At 42.8% G+C, this 20,316-nt stretch overlaps 3 protein-coding genes and 1 long non-coding RNA gene across 9 annotated transcripts in view; 1 reads left to right on the top strand and 3 right to left on the bottom strand.

The window, feature by feature from the left end:
- Positions 1 to 691: 691 nt before the first annotated feature.
- Positions 692 to 3,105, bottom strand: LOC109371004. Its single transcript, XM_019622984.1, has 2 exons — positions 3,041 to 3,105; positions 692 to 2,326 (listed from the first exon to the last, which is right to left on the bottom strand). The coding sequence occupies exon 2, from the start codon at positions 2,247 to 2,249 to the stop codon at positions 1,176 to 1,178; it is 1,074 nt and encodes a 357-aa protein (XP_019478529.1). The 5' UTR covers positions 2,250 to 2,326; positions 3,041 to 3,105; the 3' UTR covers positions 692 to 1,175.
- A 2,752-nt stretch (positions 3,106 to 5,857) lies between these two features.
- Positions 5,858 to 9,485, bottom strand: LOC104914347. 2 transcript variants are annotated; one of them, XM_019622991.2, is made up of 2 exons: positions 9,393 to 9,485; positions 5,858 to 8,122 (listed from the first exon to the last, which is right to left on the bottom strand). In XM_019622991.2, the coding sequence occupies exon 2, from the start codon at positions 8,102 to 8,104 to the stop codon at positions 6,803 to 6,805; it is 1,302 nt and encodes a 433-aa protein (XP_019478536.1). In that variant the 5' UTR covers positions 8,105 to 8,122; positions 9,393 to 9,485; the 3' UTR covers positions 5,858 to 6,802. The 2 variants fall into 2 exon arrangements, with proteins under 2 accessions (XP_019478536.1, XP_010721938.1); XM_010723636.3 differs by having other exon boundaries at positions 9,333 to 9,438.
- Positions 9,486 to 11,920: 2,435 nt separating this feature from the next.
- LOC109371006 lies at positions 11,921 to 17,158 on the bottom strand. The gene is made up of 2 exons (XR_002121645.1): positions 16,991 to 17,158; positions 11,921 to 14,597 (listed from the first exon to the last, which is right to left on the bottom strand). It is a non-coding gene; the product is annotated as an uncharacterized LOC109371006 (long non-coding RNA).
- Positions 17,159 to 17,205: 47 nt separating this feature from the next.
- LOC116216193 (multiple epidermal growth factor-like domains protein 6) overlaps positions 17,206 to 20,316 on the top strand; it is a 56,758-nt gene continuing 53,647 nt past the window's right edge. For 2 of the 5 annotated variants that reach the window (XM_031556871.1, XM_031556873.1), the window contains exons 1-3: positions 17,251 to 17,533; positions 17,860 to 17,916; positions 19,983 to 20,118. The gene's annotated coding sequence lies outside the window, so the exon portion shown is untranslated. The other 3 variants (XM_031556874.1, XM_031556872.1, XM_031556875.1) reach the window with 3 other exon arrangements.

The raw sequence follows: 20,316 nt of genomic DNA on the forward strand, positions 1-20,316 counted from the left end.
TTAAGGAGAGTTGGCTTAAATCCATAGACTTATGACTTACCAGCCTAGTCCCTTGATTTAAAAGAAATACATAAAGATACACTGTATTCTTGATGTGATTAAGCACATCAAGGCAGTAAAACCAAATCATCCTTTAAATAGATGCATGCCTTTCAAAATCCTCATATCCTGACTTGCCTTTAACTATTTTTCTCCCCCTCTATGAATACAGCTATTATGGGAAGCACACAAGAACACAATAGCTGGAAATGGTTTCCTTAGGGAAGATTAATCTCACTCTCCTATACATTCTGTCTCTCCAGCTTTCTGTCTAAGTACACTTATAATTCCCCATAAGCTATAGCAGAATGATTTGGTGCAGTCCTGTTATTTTTTGGTTGAAATTAAAGGAAGAGATCTAGGCTGTATTATTTTTCCAGTTCTTTTCAGCACTGCATTGCTTTTGAAGTTCAATAACAGCTGCCCAGCTAATCAGGTTTTACAAGAAGACTCCCTACATTTGAGAACTCCATTATTAGAGGTCAGCATCACGCATGTGGAACCTGACATTTATTGCAGCAAAGTGACCATCAGAAATCTCTCTTACTCACTTTGGAAGCAGCCACTTTCACTGAGCTCTTCTCCTGAATCTTTCACCTGCACTCAACTAACACAAACCACGGAGCAGCTGGACATGAAGAAAACAACAGTCTGTATCAACAAGCATTAAAACATGCCCATTTATTGGTTCCAGTTGCACTGCAGACCACACAGCATTCAAACATACTTCAAACAGTGACGGTCAGAGTGAGGTGCACAGACAAGTATAATTAATATGCCTTTACACAGAGGGGTAGAATTACAAACTCCATAACCCTAGCTCAGGTATACATGCATGTGAAAAAAAAAAAGTAATATACATAAATATACTTGTGTCCCTTCACCACCCCCCTGCTAGGGAAAGAAGGAGGTTGGTGCCACCTATGGAGAGCTGTGCACCAACTTGCTGTTTAGTCCCACTTTTTAAAGCAGGCTTCATAAACGACCTGCCCACTGTGCCCTTTAGGATACAAACTCCCACTGGTTACTTGTCCATCCTGGCTCCTTGCAAGATCAAGGCAGCAGGATTCTTCGCTTTGCTGCAGACAAACCCTCAGCCTGCTCAGTGGTTGCTGCACCAGGCTCCACGTGCTCATTCAGTACTCCTCATCAGCAGGCTGTTTTCCCTCATTGCTAGCTTTGATCTCTTCCTTATCCTGCAGAGCAGCCTGAGTTTCTACCAGGCAGCATGGTATCTCATTTGATGTTTGTCCATCATCACCAACCTCAATCTGTTCTTCAGCTTGCTCCAATCCAAAAGCATTTTCTTTCATATACTCACGAAGAGGAACCTCTTCATCATGTTCCAAGTGGGGATCGGGTGAGGCTTTAGCAGCAAAGTGTGCTTTCTCTTCTCCTGCTTGTTTTTCTGCAGATCTCTGCATACTTGTGGTGTCTTCTCTTGTCTCCATGGTCTTCAGAAGCAGCTCTGTCTCCTGCATTGTACACAGAACAGCTGGGGACTCAGCTGCCTTCTCTACAGGCACTTCCTGATGATCCTTTCCCTCACAAGTTTCCTCTGAATCACACAGAACTGTTGCATCTTCTTCTGCAGGAATTGACAGCCTGGACTCCATTCCAGCAGGCCAAACCTCATCTTGGGCTTCAGCACACACGTGGACTTCAACCTTCACAGTTGTCTCTGTAAGAGGCCTCACTTTATCATCCCTGCAGCTGAGTTGCTCATGGGGTATCCAGCCACTAGTAGGATGCTCATCAGCTTGAGCTTCACCCCTTTCTTGTAGATTGCCTCTGGCAGATTGGGCTTCTTGTTTTGGCTGTTCAGCAAGTTCCTGGTTCTTCATCCCCTCTGTGCTGGGTTTGGTTTCAGGGTCTTGTGGCTCCTCACTATTGTGTGCATCTCTAGAAGAGGCACAAAGTGGGGCCTCAGTATGTTGTATGTGCAGAGATGCAGCTCCTGTGTCCTTTTTAGCTTGGGCAGCAGATTCACCTTCAGGGCTGTTTAAGGAATCTGACTCTGCAAGAGAAGGTTCGGGGGCTCTGGGGGTCCTTCCTATGCGTGCTGAATAAAAATGGTTCTCCCCAGTCCATGTTGAAGCATCACAGGATGTACCTGCAGTCCTGGATGCCCTTTTTCCCTTGGTCTTGCAAAAAGTGACTTTCTTAGGGAACACGCAGAGCCTCCTGTTCTTGCCAAGAAGACCACCCATTGCCTGCCTCCTGGAGCTGTAGGATGCACACAGACAGCAGATGAGCAGGAAACTCTCTTAGAGCAGCAGCTCCACACCTGGAAGACATGGATATTTGCTCAGATCCATTTGTGGGCATTAGTTGTCATGTTCTCACATAACATCCTCCAGCTAACGTTATCAGAAGTTACAGAAGATAAATACAGGTGAAGCTGCTGTACAGAAATGATTTTTAAAGAAATAACAGCCTAGGGAGAAAGAAAACAAGCTACCTATCAATCAAACCAGATCACTCTAAAAAATAGTTCCTCCTAAGCTTCTAGAAGCCAAGTGGCCATGCAGGCACTGCTGTTAGTTATCTTTCAGCAGATTGTTGTAGTGCCAGTAGGGTTCTATTATATTGCAAACTTGTGTAGTAAAGCTGCAGGTAGTTAAATTGGAGCACATCCAAAGTGCCTAGACTACTAGTAAGGGCAACTACTAGTAGTGGCAGAAGCAAGGCAGACAGGAAGAAGAGGGTGGGGAAAAAAAAAAAAAAACAAAAAAAAACAAGGATATAGCATGACTTATTCCCTAATATTGAGAGATTAGTCACCTCCAAGAGGCACAAAACAAACCCAGAAAGAAAGCAACGCCTCCCAGCACAAAGTAAACCTTGAGAACTGAATCGCAATCCCTTCCCTTATGCAAGGCAAGACCAAAAATCTACTTGCACTCAAAGAGACTCTGGCTATGAAAGAGAGGAAAGAATCCATATTAAAAAATAAATAAACGTGGAGCTCATAGCACTCATTCCATACTCACTCCCTTACCAATGCAATCCTCCTGCTGAGCACCTGGGAGAGGAAGGCACCAGCCTTCTCTTAAATAGGAGGAGGTGGTCACACTCAATTTCTCCCCCATTTGGCTCTCAGTTTTAGTTCCTGCAGGTTCTGAAGTTCCCCCCCCCTTCTTCTTCCTTACTATTTTCCCCAGTCATTTCATGGCCATTGTAAACAGCATATGGCTGCACATCCTAAGCATGGCTGATACAAGATTCGTTTGGTTATTATTATTTTGTAATGGTCATTGCCAATTAAGACTAAAGATTAAAACAGTCGTGGACAATGAAAACTGACCTCAGTTTATAACTTTAAGTCTGCAGAAGCAGAAGAACAGGTGTATGGAATGCAGTCAGTGCTTTAACTTACAAATCATAGAATCATAGGATGGCCTGGGTTGCAAAGGACCACAATGCTCATCCAGTTCCAACCCCCTGCTGTGTGCAGGTCAGCAACCAGCAGCCCAGGCTGCTCAGAGCCACATCCAGCCTTGAATGCCTCCAGGGATGGGGCATCCACAACCTCCTTGGGCAACCTGTTCCAGTTCATCACCACCCTCTGTGTGAAAAAAAAATGATGTAAGTGAACCTGCAGTCTTTATATTATTTTATACTGGGCAGTTAGGAGTGAAAAATTATCCCCCTTACTGCTTTTGTGCCGTCTTCAACTGACTGAGACAGGCAATGAGCTATTTTACAGTGGCTACAGATTGTTTTAATGTTTCCAGCCATAGCTGATCACCCTCTGTTGGCATTAACATTACAGTATCACTCTGGTTGTGTTTACTTACTGGGAGTTGTAAAGTTAAATAGATCACATAGGCAAAAAACAAAAGCAAATATCCAGTAAATGCAAACTAAACCCAGAGACATGGGCGTAAAGGCAGATCCTAAATATGCACTGCCAACAGCAATGGATCTGAACAGGAACAGGAGGGTCAGAGTAGCTGGATTCCAGGCTATTTTTATATATATTTAAATGAACCTATTTCTTTTGATGGCAAATCTGGTTCAGCATCCTACACTTAGTGTAGTTATTGTGATTCCACTGATACAGAAATGCAGCAGGAGCTTTGGGTGAGGTTACTGCGTGCATGCTGCCCATTGAGACCATGAGGTACAGCATCCATGTCTTGCTGTTTAAACGTGGAACTTTTCAGCTAATGTTTTGACTATATGTGAGAAAAAGAATTTTTCCTGGCTACAAGTGTTGTGGATACTCATTTCTGTATTTCATACCAGGGAAAAATGCTCAGTTGTCACCATTTCAACAAGTGGTGGATATCTTTCTGAGAAGGAAAGTATTTTTCCTTACCATCGTATCATTTTGAAATGAGACATCCCAGCCTGACTTTGGAACAATCCTGAACATTTCTTACATGTGAGACACTACGGAAGATGGCAGCACAACCCATGGGGGAGGAACGAAACCCTTATGGTCAGAGCAATCAGGTCTCTCTTGGCTAGATTTCACTTTTCTCCCAAAAGCCTTTTCTGATCTCTGCTACTTTGATGCATTTAAAAGGGCAGTTCTACAAAAACACAGACGTGATCCTCTGACAAACACAAATAGCCATAGACCTTAAGAAGAGCTTGGCTCAGGTGTCAGCTCAGGGTTGGGTTGAATGACTGAATGCCATGGAATGGTTACAAAGCCATGCAGATGGCACCATCACTTGTAAGGAGCGTGCTGCTGTCAGTGCAGAACACTGATCTTTGTGTTGGGTTTTTTGAGTTCAAGCTGTTCCTTCTTACTAGAACTGTCTCTTCCTTGCTATGCACATGGCAGGGCCTCTCTGCACATTAACTGTGGCATTTAGATATACTGGATGATCTGCCCAGGGGCATCTCTCATTCATCATTCATGCTGACATTACAACAGAATGACAAGCTCTGTTTGAAGGATTTTCTGTTCAGAGAGCGAGAAGGGCGTTCAGAGAGTGAGCTCTGCAGCACCATTTGGATTCCAACGCTTAGCTTTTCCCAGCAGTTCCCAAAGTTTGGACAATTCCTGCTTCCCCTTGTTCCCAGGCTAAGAAACCACACGCTTAAACCCTCAAACAGTGAGGAAACTTCTCGTATAGGCAGTAAATTATTATCCCCCCTGCTTAACAGAATTAACTTATCAGCCCATAGGCAGGCGTGAACGTGATAGAGTTTTAATTTCTCTTGGGATTACCTACTCAAGCCTCTCTCCTGCCTGAAGTGAAGTTTTATGTTACTGGGGCATATTTAGGGGGGGAAGAAGTAGCAGTTATCTCACCCAGTTCCCTGCTGAGCATCCCTTAGAAACAAGCTTTAGCAGTAAGGACTGCATGACTTTTGGCAGAACAAATCAAGTAAGACAAACAAGTTGGAGAATTTGAAAAGTTGAGCTTGCAGCAGGCTTTGCAGAAGAGTCTCTTTTTTTTTTTTTTTTTAATGGTTCCTTGCTTTTAGGTCTGAGAAACCTCTTGTTCATCATTGCTACAACGATTGCCTACCTAAGCAAGAACTGTGGTTTATCAGCCTTTTAAGTAATAGAAAAACACTACAGGTTCCTCTCTCTGTGCAGCACGTAGAATCTTAAGTAAGGAAGGATGTGTTTGGAAAGTCTGACTTACAGGGTGCCAACCACACTCAGCTGAAGTGTGGTTGGAAGGAGGGGAGTCCAGGTGTTGAAGAAAGCTTATCCTATCCCTAAAGTACTTTCTTCAAAGTATGGAGTAGCATCCATCACATGTCAACTCATTTAGCATATTCAGCTCTCAGCCCCTCAGCTACATGCAAGTAGAAATAAGAGGAGTCAATGTGATATATTTTCTTTCAACTTTTTCTCAGCATTATTTAAAGTCCTGATCCTCAGGCACATTAGAAGAGTTCCAACATGCCTTCAAAGCCCCCTCCCACATATACATCTGGGCACATTAGTTCAGATGGTCATCAGGTTTTTAAAGGGACTTTCTGAGAAGATTGTCACCATTTATCCCCTGAAAAGTGGGTAGAAGAGTTCAGCATAGTTTGCCACTTTTTTTTAAACCAAGAAGGGCTCAACAATTAAAACACATTCAGCATGTTTTTGCCATGATCTTAAAATATTTTATTGGTATTATGAAGTTATGAACATTAAAAGTCAGTAGATTTCAACTGCAATACACTGACTTATGCATTCTGAGTAAGACTACATTTAAGTTCTGCACAAAGTACAGGTTGTATGAGCACTTCAACTATTACAAGAAATGCAATGAACAAACCAGAGTATTATTTCATTGACTTCATATGAAAATTTGTTCAGTGCTTACAAAATAACAGTCACCAAATGTGTAAGTATAAAAGGAGGTAGTTGAAACATTCAATTTAGAGGTGGCAGTGAGCCACAGAAGGCATTTTACTGTGCTAGGTTAGAGGAGCTTTTGTCTGTTCTGTTCCCAGACTCTTAAGACTTTGAACTGTAACCTCATGTCATTATACCACACTGGGGGATGCAGTGCTCAACATTCCTTCAGTGAAACCACTGAAGAAGTGAATCACTCCTCTCCCAGTAAAGCAAGATCTCCTGAAAATCAGCTTCTAAAAGTACAACCAACCTATAATCCAGGAGAATATCTAGAAACACACCTCACACATCTCTTTAGCAAAGTCATTTTTTGAAGTCCAGGACACACTTGGAAAAACAAAAAAAACAAAAAAACAAACACTGGGTTCAAAAGGCTGAGATAGTTCATTCCTTTTTGGCCAAAATTCCTAAAGGCACTGAACATCAATCCATTGATCCTCACATATCACAAGCTTCAGCATTTTCAACCTGTACGTCTCCTTCGCTCTCAGGCACTTCAAACAGGAAGGGAACCACACTGAGAACCTCAGCTGCTTCCCCTGCGGGCACCTGGGCACAAGCCAGTTCTTCTGGAAGCTGCAGCATTTGTTGCACAACCCTCTCCTGTGGCTCTGCCTCATCTGCTGGAGTTTCTAGATCGCATTCCCTGCTCTCCTCACTTTCCTCTGTATCACTGAGGACTTCCTGCTCTTCATCACTTAAAACCTCACTCATTTCAGCAGATTCTGCACAGCTTTGGCTCTGCACCCCTTGTGCTGCTGGCACACCAGACAGAGTCTCTTGCTGTAAGAAGTCAAGCAGCTGGTTGGCTGACCCTTCTGGATATAGGGTTTCTTGATGCACTGCAGAAGCAGAGCGCATCTCTGCCGCAGCATTCACTACAGCTTCTGAAGGATCCACTATATTCTCAGACTCCTCTGCAGCCTGCACATTCATTAGAGAAGCAGCCTCTGCAGGAGATGCAATCTGGACACTCTCAGTGAGTTGAGTTCTTCCTTCAGCAAGGCCAGCCCTGCCTGCCTGCTCTGTGTGCCCAGCAGGAAGGTTGGTCTCAGCCTCTTTTGCCATCTTCTGCACAGCAGGCAAGTTCCATCCTGTAAAACTCTCACCAGTCTCCATGGGAGGCTTGATCTCAAAGTCTTGAGCAGCTGCAGTTTTCCATGCGCTTTCCATGAGCTCGAGAATATTTATTTCTTGGGGAGCTATTCCAGCATGTGGGCCAACCTCACTGCCAGCCCCAGCCTGTTCAGCAGGCTGTCCTATATCTGCAACAAGCTTCAGATCCTGAGCTGTGTGCATAGCCAGATGGTCCTCATCATAAGGAGCAGGTTTTATTTTCTCTTCTGTATTACATGCTTCCTCTCTTTCTCGCTGATCCAGAACTTCAGCTTCTTCTTTGGTCTCCCTGCCTGAGGATGCCACCAAGAAATCCACAGAGCTCCAGGCTGTCTTCCATTCCTCAGTCATTCCCATGGGATCTTCAGGACAACTGGTCTCCATGCTCTCCTCTGTAATATCAGTTGACAGCTGTTGGTCCCAGCAGAATGACTGAGCTTCTTCAGAAACTTGTTCAGAGGCTTCCAGGACTGGTGGGGAAGGCTGTGTATCAGTATGCATTGGTGTGTCCCCTGAGGTGTGCAGAATTGGCTTGGTCTCACTAGTCTCTTCATTCACTTCCTCCTGCTTCTTGTAACTCCCACAGGTCCCACAGCAGGTCTGCATGCTGAAATTGCTCCCCATGCTGTCGCTCAACAGAACCTGCAAAAAAAAACCTGTTTATTTTAACTGTTTCACAACAGCATTTGCTACACCAAAGGCTCCTTGGCTTAGCTGCTAGAGTGGTCTGTGGACACGCTGTGAAGACTATGAGGTCCTGCATGACAGGACAGACCAAAGCTGCACAGTGTTCCTACACAGAAGGTCATCTCCGTAGCACACCCTGAGCAAGTATAGTTTTGATAGAAGGGACAGTGTTATTACGTTTATTGAGGGTAACAGATCTGCAGTGCTAACACAGTTCTGGTGCATCTTGCCTCTACTCTTAATCAGGGATTCACATCACCCACATTTATTAGTTGTAAGGTGGCAGTCAACACCAAGTAATATCTGGTGCTAACCCCATGGAGTAATACAGTTCAGATGGAGTTTGCAGCAGCAACTCCTTCAGCCCTAAAGGGAAACTGAATTCACACTTTCAGCTGGAGATCCTATAAAGGGAAAACAACAAGTCATGGCCTGTGGTAAGGATGAGTGACTTCAACTATGCACAGTTGGTCTCCATAGACAGAAGTCTCTTGTTCTGATTGAAGCCATTTGGGCTTGTTTTATTGCTACAAAGATAGTATCAGACTGTGGGCTAAGGCTGCAGCCACACTATAATTCCTCAGCTATATCTTGCACTAAGGCCCATTATTTCAGAGCACCATATTTTAGCAGGCATCCAACCTTCCTACCAGAAACACAGGATCATGTTTACAAAAAACATTTGAAAAATAAGGAACTGCAAGATATTAAGCTCAACAAAGCACACTCAAGTACTAAGAGGTTTCTGAAGCTAAAGCTTATCTATTGGCTCTTACAGGATCACAATGCTTTTCTTAAACATTTCCACTAGTCATATGGTGTCCTTCAACTCTCTCTATTTGTGCTCATTTAAAATGAAAGAAAAAGAAAATACAGATCGCTTTTTCAATAGCTAAGTGCAACCTCTAAGTACTCCACTGGAAGGTAAACTGTTGCATTAGAAGGAGCTGCAGGTTTCAATAGCACTTTCAGCATCTAAAAGCAAACTAAAAGCTACCAGCATACAACCATATAAGGACCTGCAGTTATCTAAAAGCCATCTCAGCCTCTTCACATTTGCTTATTTCCCCAATACATTTCTTCCAACAGCAGATATCATAACTAATTCCTTTAAAATAGAGAGTTGAAGAAAAATTCCAAAGCTTGGATGAAATTGAGAACTTACCAGCCTCTAACAGGTAAAACCAAAACAAAACAAAAAAAGCCAACAGAACACAACACAAACCTCCTAATTGTCCTTTGGGCCTCAAACTCAGCTTAAATAGCACTAAGGGGCCACACAAAACCAATTCCCCCAACTCCACGGGCAGCAATTCCCTGAATATTTAGTTCCCTTCCACTCTCATTCCCTTCTGGGAACAGCTGTTGTGGTTGCCTGCTGTATTTTACAGCTGAAGGTACTTTATTGGCAATTTTGTGGTTTGTGCTGTTTTGTTTTTTTTTATCAGAGGGTAAAGTAAAACTAAAATGCAGTTTCTCTTTATAGCAAATGAGTGATCACTAGCAATACACTGTAACAACATGCTGCTGTAAAGCAAGGCAGGCAGAGGCATATTTGAGAGCATTTTTCAAGGATCAGATTGTGTCGGGCAGTTTGGGTTAGGGTTAGGGTTTGGCTTTTCGTCAGCTTCACCTGCCATCTTCAGAGAGGGTGAGTTCAGATGTTCATTTGCTTTGCTGTGGTGGAAGTGGGGCTGGGCATCCTTGAGGCTGATCTCACTTGCATCATTAGTAGGCTCAGATACACCAGAACAATGATGTTGCCTGTGTGAAATGGAAAGGCCAACTCTTGGACAACAGAAATATACAGGAGCAGAGGGAGTCTTCATCATACTCAAGGCCCAACAGTGATGAAGGAAGAATAAAGCGTTGCTTCTGGATGTAAATATTTCCTCAAGACTAAACGGGCAGAGGCTGGAAAGTACAGAGTTGATTCTTTCTTCTCCCCTCTTGTTTCTCAGAGCACTCCGACTCACTCAAACTGTTGTGGATTTCCTCAGGCTGATGTCATTGCTGGAGGACCAGGAGTTACCCAGGTCACAGTCAGCATGGGGCATGGACTGCCACTGCTAAGAAGTGCATTGAGAATAGAAGTGAAGTCAGTGTGTTGACAGATCTCCCTTAACACAAAATTGCAGCTAAAATAATGGATATAAAGAAGGCTTTTTATTTACGTTTTTCATCCTCCATCTTCAATAAGAAGACTGGAATGTGTTAAACAAATTGGAGAAAAAAAAAACAAGGTTTTCCTTACGAGATTTTGACCGTTTCTTATTATTTTAGTTCTCACTGCCTCTAAGGGAGTCCTTAGTCTGCTTTCACTAATTTTCCCATTACTTTTACCACCTGTAAGGACATCAGAAGGTGTTTGGGCCCATAGCTCAGTACATTAATGAAACCTGCTTTATCAAGCCTAATCTGAAAAAAAGATTGAGTCAAAACTGGATGAACAAGCTACTAAGCTTAAGAAGATCAGAGTTGCCTGTTTTATAGCTGTTCTCCTTTACCATCTGTGGTTGACTTTAGAGGGGTAACATCAGTCCTGCAAGTACATGCATCACTGATCACAGAATATGCCTGATAGGGATAGCTTACATCTTGCCCCACTTGGCATTCAAAGCTGTGCTGGAGGCTGCATGTTTGATATGTAGTTTGCATATCTGAGTAAATACAAAATAGATACAAAACACTTTTACACAGTGCTTTTTTAATAGGAGAGCTTCAGTTGAAATTGAGCAGCGATGTAAATATGGTGTTTAAAACAGCAGGAGGAAGCTCTGAAGTTACAGGATTGGAAGATCCTGTCTTTTGGTGAGGGCATCCCATTCTCATGTACAAGCTGATAGCATTGCCACCAAGGAGAGCAGATTTGAGTTAGATGTACCTGGAAAGGAATACTGTATAGCTGCCAGAGGATGGATATAAATAACAAAAGCTAGGTAATACTTTGTACTCAAAAACAACACCTCATCTAAAGTGTTAGCTTATGGCAAAGCTAGGGCGAGTAACTGAAGCACTTAAGTCATGTTTCACTTGGAAACGAGGGCAAATAAACGTTACTTGTGAATAGAGGTATCAAGAGGATATGTGTCCTGTTTAACTGAAAAATACCCAAGTGTGTATGTACCAAGTATGATTACATATTTAGTAACATCTAAACGGTCATTGTCTTAAAAGCACGTGTGTAAGTAGACAAAGATACATAGCTGCCAGTTTTGTGACAGTATTTTACTTCCTTACTGAATTCTGGATATGGGAACATACATATGTTTGTTGTTTTTTAACATTCTGCCATATTTTGTGTTCCTGTATCAAGAACAAGGTTTAAGGCTTCTGAGTGCTGTCTTGGGTCTTTCAGCACACCTTCATCGTGCTCTTCCTCATGCAGGGCAGTCTATCACAAGGCCTCTGGTGCTCATTTTCCCACTTCCTTGCACCCTGCAGCATCTTGGACTTCTGTGGTCTCCTCTTCAGCTAGTCAACTCATCTTCTCTGATTTTTATACTGTTACAGTCAAGACATTGATTTTGAGAGGGAGGAGGAAGATTTAATATGAAGGATTATGTGTTTATTTAAGTTTATGTTTTGTCACACAAGGCTGAATAGCACAAATGTTTCTGAGATAAAGCGTGGACTTTCCCTGTGTAGGGTAAATAACAGCATGTGAACTCACCTCCCTATAAGATCAAAATTGCTTTAACAGGCTTTGAGAGCTTTCTGATAGGTACTTAATCACAGCAATATATCAATAGGTGTTTACATTTCATTTTTTTATTAGCAGGTGGCACAGGAACATAAACCATTCATATCAAAGAGAACAACTCCACCACATCCTCCAGTAGAAGATAAGCTCAAGGCAAAGCAGTTAAGTATTACTGTTCCAGTACTTCAGCATACATCAAGACAAGCTACCAGCCCCATCCCCAAAGCTTCACACAGTACTTCTTCACATGTCCATGAATATTAGTTCCATTACTCAGTTCCTCCTCACACCATTCCCTTTTGTATCACACCAAAATGTTATTTAATACCACTTAAAAATATTCTTAGATCAGTGCTTGTAACATTTTATTTGAACAACGTTGGTTTATGACTCTTGACAAAGCACATTAGAACAGGAAAAGGAAAAGAAACAGATGAGAAGCCTTATTTCGTGTTAGCCTCTGTGGATACTTTTGCATCTACAGCATTAGAAAAAAGCATGCAGACATACTATCTGAAAGGCTGTTACACTTCTCTTGCAAAAGCTTGCTTATTTGACTTGACAGACCAACTTTAAAGGCGTGCATGCACATGTCAGAGCACTCATAGGCCCACTCTGTTCATACAGCTACAAAAACCAAGTTGTTCTGCAGCTGGCCATAGGGAACAAGAGGTGCACAGCCCAGGTTACTGGCTGAGAAGTACTCGTCCTCTGCTTTGCCCACTGTCAAGACCTGGTAAAATACAAGCTCGCTGCCACCTGGAAGCAAATCTGTTACATTAGCATCTTACAGCTACAGATGGATTTGATATCCCCAAGCAGGTCCCAGTCACCTACCAGTGAACTGCAGCTGAATCCCCCAGCACGGCAATCCACCAGGTTGCCTGTGGGCCTTGAGAGGAGGATGCAGTGTATTTATCAGCTCCCAGCGCCCAAACCATTTCCCAGCCTCTTCATTCAGTGTGTCCATGTGTACTGAATTTAATACTGTAACATCTCAGAGCCTGCCAAAAAAAAAATGGAGCTCTTTCTTTCTTTGTAGCTGCTCATCACATCCCACTGCTAACCTTGACTTGACCTGTCTGCCCATCATGAGCTTAGCACTTGAGCTATCTATTCATGCTAATAGGGAACAGGATTCTGGATTTTATATCCAATGTAGTTTGTACCAACACAGGTAAGCAAAACTAGCTCACTTAAGACTGAGCTAGCAGGTAATATATCCTATCATCTAGAGAACTGCCCTGTTTTTGTTATGCTTTCCCTATTCCTCATTATAGCAATACACTCTAGAAGAGAAGCATTTTATACAGGACAGCTGAGTGTGGCTATAACTCACATTGAGCACCGGATGCTTGGAAGCCTACAGTGACTGAAGGAAAAAGGCAGTAATGAAAGGTGACCGTGTCTTTAGACCACAGACATGATTCAGAGACCTTAAATCACATCCCCACCTTAATCTGTACTGGACTGAGTAGAAATGGGGTTAGCAAAAAGATAGATCAAACAGCTTGAGACAACAGCATCATAAGTGAAAGCAGATAAAAAAATAATGAAGCTGCTTTCAACCCAAGTGAAACTTCAGAGGGGAGAGAGCACAGGTTTAGAAACACTTTGAAGAATCATGTTGCAAACATCTCAGTTTTCTTTTCAAGTGCGAATTTCAAAACAGTCTGAACCTCAATTAGAGAGCAAGGCATTTCCACCTTATTACAGTTACGGCCAAGGACTTTGTTCTGTCATTACAGCCTCAGAGTACAGTCACTGCAGGAGAGCTACACTACCTCTGCTTTTAGGATGAGGTCTTTTTGCCCAGCACAACTCTTAATCCAAAGAGATCCCTCAAGTCTAGTTAGAGCATTACCAAAAAATTACTTCAGTGGTAAGTGGATGACATCCAGGTTATAAACACTCAGGTTACAGAACATCCATTACAGAGCTCAGGTTTCTTCAGTTCCTGCAGTTGTCTTCATTTTACTGAGACTACCTGCATCTTTCAAATAACTTCATTTGTGTTCAAGTTGCAAGACCTGTAGAATTATCTGCATCAAGCAAGTGTTGGTAGTAGAGGGCTCAATGCATTCAAGAACCTCACTGATGCTATGTAATAGTGCACATGAAGTACTCATTTTAAACTCAGTATGTCACTAGATCATAACAGACAGCTTCTAGCAGGGTAACAGTTTCCTAAAAGGGTGTTATATTTCACGTATACAAGGACCAGAATCAGTCTGGTTAAGATACACATCTGCTAGGAGTAGATATGTCAAGCCACAGGAGATCATCCAGCACAGGGAAAAGATGTCCATTTCCAAGTATGGCCATTTCCAGTTAAATACATGAATATCTGCTGTTGTCTATTAACTAGTCCATGATGCAATGTACAGAAGGACAATTTTTATAAGCAGTTTCCTCCCACACCTCCAACACAGAGGACTTGCTCTTGGATCACTTTTACAGTCTTTTGCTTGCATCTGGAGCAGCCTGGCAGGTTTCCTTAGCCATCTCTTTGGCAGTATCCTGGAAGTCCTCAGACTTTGAAGGATGTGTTGCAGCAGTTTCTGGAACTTCTTTTTGCACCCTCTTGGATGTTTTTTTGTAAACCACAATGAAGGGCTCCTTACTGAGTTGCACTCCCATGTTCACAGGTGTACCCTGCAGGAAGCAGTGCACGTCTCCTGCTCAGCAGTTGTGAGCTTCTTGCTGTCTCAGGAGCAACCAGAAGGCCTGTATAAAAAGGGAGAGTTAAAAGTCACATTAGATGCATTTATCCTCGGGGCATAGTAGACAACAGTGTTCACTTACTAACTGCTCAGAGATCCTATATTATCCTAATGATTATATTGCATACAGCTGACTCAGTATAGCCAGGATAGCCCCATAATTGAGAAGAAAAACCACCTCTGGAGAACAACTGCAAATACCTATCAAGATCACCCTAATATAAGTGAGTGATGTTGGCAGCAACACAGACCACAACCTATCACTGCAGCTTTTCAATCTGTTAGAGAGTATACGTCCTACTGCTGACAATAACAGAACTGGAAAATGCAGTTGGGCTGTGTTATTGTCTCCTCCCCAGTTAGAGATGCCTTACTGATGGTTGCCCATCAGCAGTTGTTCATTCACTGTAGCATTTCATGATGCCAAGTCATGGCTTCAAAGTACCCCTGTGTGTTACAGAGCTCACTTTGTATAGGTTTCCTAGCATAATGTGAATGGTTATATCTGTTAGTTACTCTTACGGCTCTCAAGTTTGCTCTTAGTTTCCAAACCCAATAAAATCACATCTGTAATCAAGCAGAACATCACAGCAGGCTGTTAATTTAGGAGATAAAGTCTGTAACGCTGTTCAGCATCCCAGGCCAACTGCCACGTGAATGCAAGGCCAATAAGAGATATATCCTGGTTGCAATTTCAGCTCAGCTCCTTTATATTCAACACTTCACATCACTATGGAACTTCTAGGCACCATGCTGTGACCCAAAGGCAATTGAGGTACAACCAAGGGACAAAAGGGCTTCTGTGGCAGAGCACTGGTAGAAGGGCACAGAGGCTGAAGATGGCCACAATACCAAGTCAGGTAATGCCTGGCCCCAAGGTTCAAACTTTTCTCCTCTTAACAGCTGTGAAATGTCACTTGCGCACACAGCAGAACAGTAGGGCTGCAGAGAAGCGTTCTCCATCAATTAAGCTGGTTTAAGTAGCTACTAGAAAGGTAGATCATTGCAAGATAACAAGCTTCAGACCAAGATTAACATGATTAAAGTGGCATTTGGAAATAACTGCTTACAGTTTGGATTTGGGGTGAAAAACTGCAGACTTCTTGGGAAGAAAATAAGCGCTGTCTTGACCTTCAGTTGTCACAAACAGCACAAGCATCAGTTGACAATGCCATATGAGCACACCTATCACCTTATTGCTTTCATTTCTGGGCTGAGAGTCAGCCTCTGCGTGCCATGAGTACAATCTGGCCAAGTACACGAGCTACACTTTCCATTCCACCTCTCCTTTCTGTAACATGACACAGATGTGTCCCTAAGCACGTCTCCCTTCTCCTCTCAGATTATTGAGGGACAATCTTTCCCTGAACCACTGCATTCCAATTTGAGATGGGAATAGAAATAAAGAGAAACCCTAGAAATCCAGTGAACACACAAGCACTCTGCACTCCAGCACCAGCAGCGTGTCTCAGCATCAAAATCACAGCACCCTCCTCTTAGATTTTAAAACATAGCCAGATTTAGGACTCAAGCATTAGTGCTCAAGTGCATTAAGTTTAAGACCCTACACCTCATGCAGGGTCAGAACCTCCCTTCCCTTTGTCCCTTTCACCCAAGTGAGAGAACTTGCTAAAGAACATAGGATGTTCCATACCTAAATCAGGGCAGCAGCTACTTACAAAAGCTGCAGAAAGTCCTCTAGAGAGCAGCTACACATCTGAAGATTGCATTTATATGAGCAGGTAACACTTGCAGCAACACAACCATCATCCCAGGTAGCCCCTAATCCGATCAAGTCCCAAGAACAGCACGAGCAGGTTTTGTTTGCTTTGCTTTTCCCTGACTGCAATTATTACTCTCAAATTATTTTAGCACACAACACTTCATCAATGATTGATGGCTAAAGAGACCTCTATGGAACAAACTGAATTACACCAGTAAATATAAAATAAACAACAAAGAGAGCCTGCAAACACCAAGCCCTTTGAATTGCTCAAGTCCTGACCTGGTTACTCTTCACCTACAATTATGCTGAAAAATGCATTATTTGTAATGTTTCTTTATGTTACAGCTGCCTCATGCTGTATTAGGGAGTAAGAAGCTCACTTAAGTGGACTCTGAGTTTAATTAAAGGCACCATCAAAACTCATCAAGGCCCAAACATTGCACAGCATGCATCCCCAAAGCTATCACTTTGCTAGAGCTGAGAAAAAAAGTTGTTAAACCCTTTAAAACCCAAATAAAGGCCCTTTCATTACTGTGAGAAAAGCAGCAAAAAAAGGAATCAGAAAGCATTACTAGCATGAATCAGACACAAAAAATAAAAGTGCCAGAAACATCACTGCAGCAAGACCAGCATTCACAAGGCAGCATTAGGAATTTGCTGATGGAACATACCAGCAAAACCCAAAGCTCAGAGCCTTCTACTGCAGCACTGATTGCACCTCCTGCACTCCAGGTGCTGATTTCGGTGACTGAAAGGGCCACAGCTGTGCCTCAAAAAGCAGAGAAGCCCCACAGGTGCTCAGTATCAACCCCACAAAGCACAGGTGGCACGTGAGGGCACTGCTGCTCTCCCTTATTTATGGCCATGCAGGGGGTGGGTATTTATAGTGCCCTCTTTGGGAGCAGTGTTTGCAGATGGTTGTGGGGTGAGGAGTTTTTGGGGGAGCCTCTGTAGCAGAGGGCTGTTTGTGTCTGGACTTTAATGCTTAGATTTTATTTTTTTTCCTGTTTTTTTTGCTTTCCAGAATTGAGAGTAGAGGAGTAGAAGGTTTTTGAGCTGGTAGAGCATGCTTCTGAACTGTGGTTACTTATGCTCTTGTTGTTCAGCTTTGTAAGCTATCCCTCCACCTTTTGTTTGCATTTTGGATTTGGAGCAAATGTAAAAGTTTCTGCTTGTTTGAAGGTGGTTCAGGATCTCGCTAACTGAATGAGCAGGTAGGTGGGTAAGGTAGTTCCTTATGTATCCAGAAATAAAGCTGGCAGCACACTTGTAGCTCATTTCTTTTAACTAAGAGAACTCCTGATGTTCTAGAGAGAGAAACTGAATAGATCTATGCTTTTAAAAGAAAAAAAAAGTGTGTATCTGAAGGTAACTGGTAACTAAAATGAGAAGGGAAATTCATTAGGAATCAACAAGCAGCCTTGTGCATGAAAGTGTATTATCCAGGTAATAAAAGTAATCCCCTTTTTCAGCTGTGTGAGTCATGATTCTGGATATGTTCCTATTGTTTTCTTTATTGTTTTGTTTTGTTTCATTTCAGCGCAACTGTAGAAAGGCCTTTGTGTGAAGGCAGAGTACAAAACCCTAACAAAGAACTGTAAGTATTTTAAAGACTTCTACTTTTGCTTAGAGCTGCTGGTGGTAGAGTTACATGAAAACCCAGGGAAGGAGTCTGGAGAAAGAGAAGAGGCTTACTGGGATAAAATCTTGTGGAACAGGGGAAGATCAGTGAGCTATTCCCTCATTTGTGAGAATCTGATGTAGTGCAGTGCATGATGAGAGAATGGAAGACTGAATGTAACTAAGACGTGAGTTTTGATACCTTAAAATTGGTAGGTGCTGGGGTGGTGGTGGTAGTAGTTTGTTATCAGCATTATCTGAGACATTAACTTTTTATAATTTGACTTTTTTTTTTGCCATTCCTTGCATTTATGTGCTCGAAAAGGTTGGCTTTGGTCTCTACTTATAATGAGGCTGAGGTGTGATGCTTTGAACATGGCTTCTCCTCTTGGTTCATGCAGCCTCAGTGCCATGGAGTATTTGTCTAAAATAGCTCATAAAGCAAATTTGCCATATATGTGTTTATATAACTATGATTATATGATTTATATGATTACCCAGGTGAGTTAGGATCTGAGATCAGAGGTTTTGCTGTCATAACACTCCCTGCTCTACATGTAGTCCATAACTGAGGTTTATTTAGTGGAAGCTGAAAGCCCCTTTCTGTCCTGACTTTGAAACAACCATTAAAACGTATGCCCATGTGAAACTTAGTGCTTCTGTGAGCTTCAGGTGTTTGTGCAGTGTGCAGGCACAGAGCTTTATGCAGTGTAAGCAGTTGCTCTCTTAAAAAGAAGCTATTGATGTATCCAAAAGAGACCTTGCATTTAATTAACGTATGCTGGTCAGGCCATACATCAACTTGAGAAATCAATACAGCCTGCAGGATAAGATGCTAGTACTGTCCTGTGCTTAAGCTAGCAAGAAAAATTGGGTTTCATCTTAAAGCTGTTGATGGTGCGTTCCTAGACTAATGTAAGTAAATGCAGCAGACTTTCAGCTCTTACTGTGCAGAATCTGATTCCATCAGCTTCCAGCTGTAAGGCTTTGGGAAATGAGCTACTAACAGGTGTGAGTGGATTAAAACTGAGGAGCTGCTGGTGGAGCTATAGGAGAAAGGGTGGTGAGGGATGGTTTGCTACTGAATGGGGTATGTTAGGTGCTGGGGATTGCAAGGATGAGTGTCTGTACAGGTAAGAAACAGGGTATGAGGTGCTTTATTAAAGGCATTTTGTTCTGATTACAACAAAACTATATTAAGTAGCTGAACACAAAGGGTATGCTGGTAATGTATGCAAGTACATAGAAAAAAGCCTTTTCAGTGCACCCCCAGTTGCTTTTTGTTACGAGGTGAAGGGAGCACAGGGGGAGGTCCTATCACTAATGGAAAACATCAGCTGTAAGTGTTCAGCTCCTAATTGCACTGGCAACTGGAGCTCAGAAAGAAGCGTTACTGAGGAGCCAGTTGCTCTCTGCACACGATATAGGAAGCACTTTATTTCTCAGGACATGGGTAGGAATGTCCTCTCAAGCGTGTTAAGGAGCAGAGCAGTTGCTGTGTGAGAGCAGTAGATGGGTGCAGGGGTGCTGTGGGTTACATATTGTCTACAAGTGCACTGAATATTAAACTTCTGACAGCTGAATCTTTAGGTGCAGCTCAGGTGAGAGTGCATCAAGTAATATGGAGGTCTTTGCACACTCAGAACAGCCCTTTCCTTTGGACTGCTTTCATGCAGTGGGGGAGTTTTGGTTTTGTCACAAATTAATGGCTGTGGGGCTGACAGGATCCATGACTTGCTGAAGAGCTGCAGCCTTTTCCTAGGGCACAACTGTTATTCTGTGCCCCAAGCTGGAGCAGAACAGCAATACCAAAATCACTGTTAGCTCAAGGCTTAAGTGTAGGACTGGGAGGTGACTGACCACAAAACTGCATATCTGGTGCTAAATACTCCTAGAGGTGCTGAGCCATTGTAGAAACGATTTTATGTTTATCTTACCACTGATGATAACATAATAGAGCAATTACTGGGTGAAGTATGCACTGGAGAGCAGTTAGAACTATGTAGAAACATTGTGTTAATACGTACTCCTTCATGCTTGCAGGGACAGGAGCTGGTCTGCTGAGAAACCTGGCGAGATGTTTCACACTCCTGTGTGCCACCAGTGCAGAACTCAGTTTGCTGCAACTCTCCCCTCAGTGAAAGAAGCTTCACTTATGAATGCTGTACTACAGAGGAAGGTAGGCAGCAGGCCTTAAGAGCTGTGTTTCAGCTACTTGTGGGGGTACAGTAAAACATCAGAACTGCTGGCTGTGATAATGAAGGGCTGCCAAGTTTAACTTGATGGAGGCTTTTCTCATGCAGACCGCTGATTCAAGGTGGTAGGCATGCCTTCAGCTTGTCTCTTATCCTCCCTTTCTACTCTTCTGAATTGTGGA

Source organism: Meleagris gallopavo, chromosome 26 (assembly GCF_000146605.3).
Source record: "Meleagris gallopavo isolate NT-WF06-2002-E0010 breed Aviagen turkey brand Nicholas breeding stock chromosome 26, Turkey_5.1, whole genome shotgun sequence".
Taxonomy (NCBI): Eukaryota; Metazoa; Chordata; class Aves; order Galliformes; family Phasianidae; genus Meleagris; species Meleagris gallopavo.